Below are 2,743 nucleotides of genomic sequence, written 5' to 3'. Positions count from 1 at the left end.
GCTCTCTGGCATCCCTGTGGCCCTGCAGTCTCTCTGCCTGCAAACAGGGTGATGCCAGCGGGGTGATGCCAGCAGGGTGATGCCAGCAGGGTCAGGACCCTGCTGATCTGATTCTTGAGGAGATCAAGGATTCTATAAAGATTTAGGTCTTGGAAGGGTCTTAGCAATACCCTAAAGGGAGAAGAAAACCCTCCCAAGCCCACCTTTGCCATGCCCTGGGGTCACACACCCAGCACCAAGCATGGAGCTGCTGTAATGGACAGACAGAAGGACCGGCAGCAGGGGCCTGGTTCATGAAGGGACCGGCGGCAGAGGGCTGGTTCGTGAAGGGACCGGCAGCAAGGGGCTGGTTCGTGAAGGGACCGGCGGCATGGGGCTGGTTCGTGAAGGGACCGGCAGCAAGGGGCTGGTTCGTGAAGGGACCGGCATCAGGGGGCTGGTTCGTGAAGGGACCGGCGGCAGGGGGCTGGTTCGTGAAGGGACCGGCATCAGGGGGCTGGTTCGTGAAGGGACCGGCGGCGGGGGGCTGGTTCGTGAGGGGATCGGCGGCATGGGGCTGGTTCGTGAAGGGACCGGCAGCAAGGGGCTGGTTCGTGAAGGGACCGGCGGCATGGGGCTGGTTCGTGAAGGGACCGGCGGCATGGGGCTGGTTCGTGAAGGGACCGGCAGCAAGGGGCTGGTTCGTGAAGGGACCGGCGGCGGGGGGCTGGTTCGTGAGGGGATCGGCGGCAGGGGGCTGGTTCGTGAGAGCCGGGGGCCTGCTGACCCACCAGGGCTCTTAAATAGCCTGTGTTGTGCAAACAGACAAAGAAATCCCAGCTAATAAAAAGCCTCGTTCCAAGATGATGATTGAGTTTTTCCCCCTGTTCTGCTTTGGAGATTTCTGCCAAAGCAAGAAAGGGAAGGAAAAAAAAAAAGGCAAGCAAAAAACCCCTCCTCGCTGAAGTCTAGCAGGAAATCCAATAAAATTTCTTCAAAAAGATGGCTTTGACATTGAAAAATAGCAAAATTAGAAAAGTAGGGCCTCAGAAAAAAAAAAGAGGGGGGAAAAAAAAAGGAGAAGGGGAGAGTTATTATATCTGGCACCTAGCGAGGGCCCAGCGCTCCCCTCTCCAAATGAGCCATCACAGATTGAAAGTGTTTAGCTTCCCCTTGATTAACTATGGGGAAGGACCCGAGGCCCTGCCAAGCCTTGGGGATCGAAAGTTTGTTTGCAGTCAGAATGTGTTTGCAGTCAGTGGAAAAAAAATGGGCAGCGCCTGCGCCGGGGCTGTGTAACTGAGAAGCCTCAGGTTTGGAGCTGAGTAATGAGCGCCATGCAAGGCAGGCAGGAGGGTTGTTAATCATCCGACCCCGGCCCCTGCCACGCAGCTCGGCGGCTCGCAGGGCCCTGCAAGTTGTTGGCTTTTGGTTGGGTGGTTTGCTCCTTTATTTTGTTTCCCCCCGATGTGTGTGTTGTTTATTTTTTTCTCTCCTCCCTGCCTCTTTCCCCCCCCCCCCCCCTTTTCTCTACTTTCCTCCCCGCTTTCCCCCCCTCTTTTCCCCCCCTTTTCTCCCTCATTTTCCCCTTTTCTCCCTCATTTTCCCCTTTTCTCTCATTTTCTCCCTCATTTTGCCTTTTCTCTCCTTTCCTCCCCACTTCCCCCCCCCTTCCCCCCCTTTTCTCCCTCATTTTTCCCTTTTCTCCCCTTTTCTCCCTCATTTTTCAATTTTCTCCCCTTTTCTCCCTCATTTTCCCCTTTCTCTCCTTTTCTCCCCTCTTTCCCTCCGTCCCTTCCCCCCTTTTCTTCCTCCCTTTCCCCTTTTCTGCCCTTTCTTACCCCCTTTCCCCTGTCTTTTCCCCCCTTGTCTTCCTCCTTTTTTCCCTTCTCCCCCTTTTCTTCCTCCTTTTTTCCCTTCTCCCCCTTTATTCCCTCCTTTTTCCCCCTTCTTTCCCCCTTTTTCCTCCTTCTCTCCCTTTATCCTCCTTTTTCCCTTTCCCCCCTTCCCCCTCTTTTTTTCCCCCTTCTCCACCCTTTTCCCCTCATTTTCCCCCCCTTGTCCATCCCTTTTTCCTCCTTCACCCCTTTATGCTCCTTTTTCCCCTTCTCCCCCTTTTCCCTCCTTTTTTTCCGTTCTTTCCCCCTTTTCCCCTTTCCCCCCTTTCCTCCTTTTTTCTCTTCTACCCCCCTTTTTTCCTCCTTTCCCCCTGTTATCCTCCCTTTTCCCCTTTCCCCCTCCTTCCCCCTCCTTTCCCCCTTCCTTTTCCCCCCCTCCTTTTCCCCCCCTTATTCCCTCCCTTTTCCCCCCTCCCCCCTTTTTTCCTCCCTTTTCCTCCTTTCCCCTCTCCTTTCCCCCCCCCCATTTCTCCCCATTCCTTCCCTCCCCTTTCTCCCTTATTTTCTTTCCCCACTTATTTTTTCTCTCTCTTACCCTCCCCCCACTTTTCCTTTTTAAATATATAAATTGGTTTTCCTCTTCTTCTTCTTCCACCCCCACTTTGTAATTCTTTCTTTAGGAGGGACAGCATCATCTGCTTAGACCACTGTCAGAGGTTCTGCCATGGGCAGGGACACCTCCCACCAGCCCAGGTTGCTCAAGGCTTCATCCAACCTGGCCTTGAACACCTCCAGGCAGGGGGCATCCACAGCCTCCCTGGGCAACCTGTTCCAGAGTCTTCTTCCTAATCTCCAGAGCAAATCTGCCCTCCCTTCTCCTTTTCTGAGGTACCCAGGAGCCCCTCAGTGGGTTTGGGGCTGATGCT

General features: G+C 54.4%; 1 protein-coding gene across 1 annotated transcript; it reads left to right on the top strand.

The window, feature by feature from the left end:
- The first annotated feature begins 370 nt into the window (after positions 1 to 370).
- Positions 371 to 823, top strand: LOC128898739 (acanthoscurrin-2-like). The gene has a single exon (XM_054174928.1). The coding sequence runs from the start codon at positions 371 to 373 to the stop codon at positions 821 to 823; it is 453 nt and encodes a 150-aa protein (XP_054030903.1).
- Positions 824 to 2,743: the final 1,920 nt, after the last annotated feature.

Source organism: Dryobates pubescens, chromosome 31, assembly GCF_014839835.1.
Source record: "Dryobates pubescens isolate bDryPub1 chromosome 31, bDryPub1.pri, whole genome shotgun sequence".
Classification (NCBI taxonomy): Eukaryota; Metazoa; Chordata; class Aves; order Piciformes; family Picidae; genus Dryobates; species Dryobates pubescens.
This window is presented reverse-complemented; position numbering and strand designations above follow the sequence as displayed.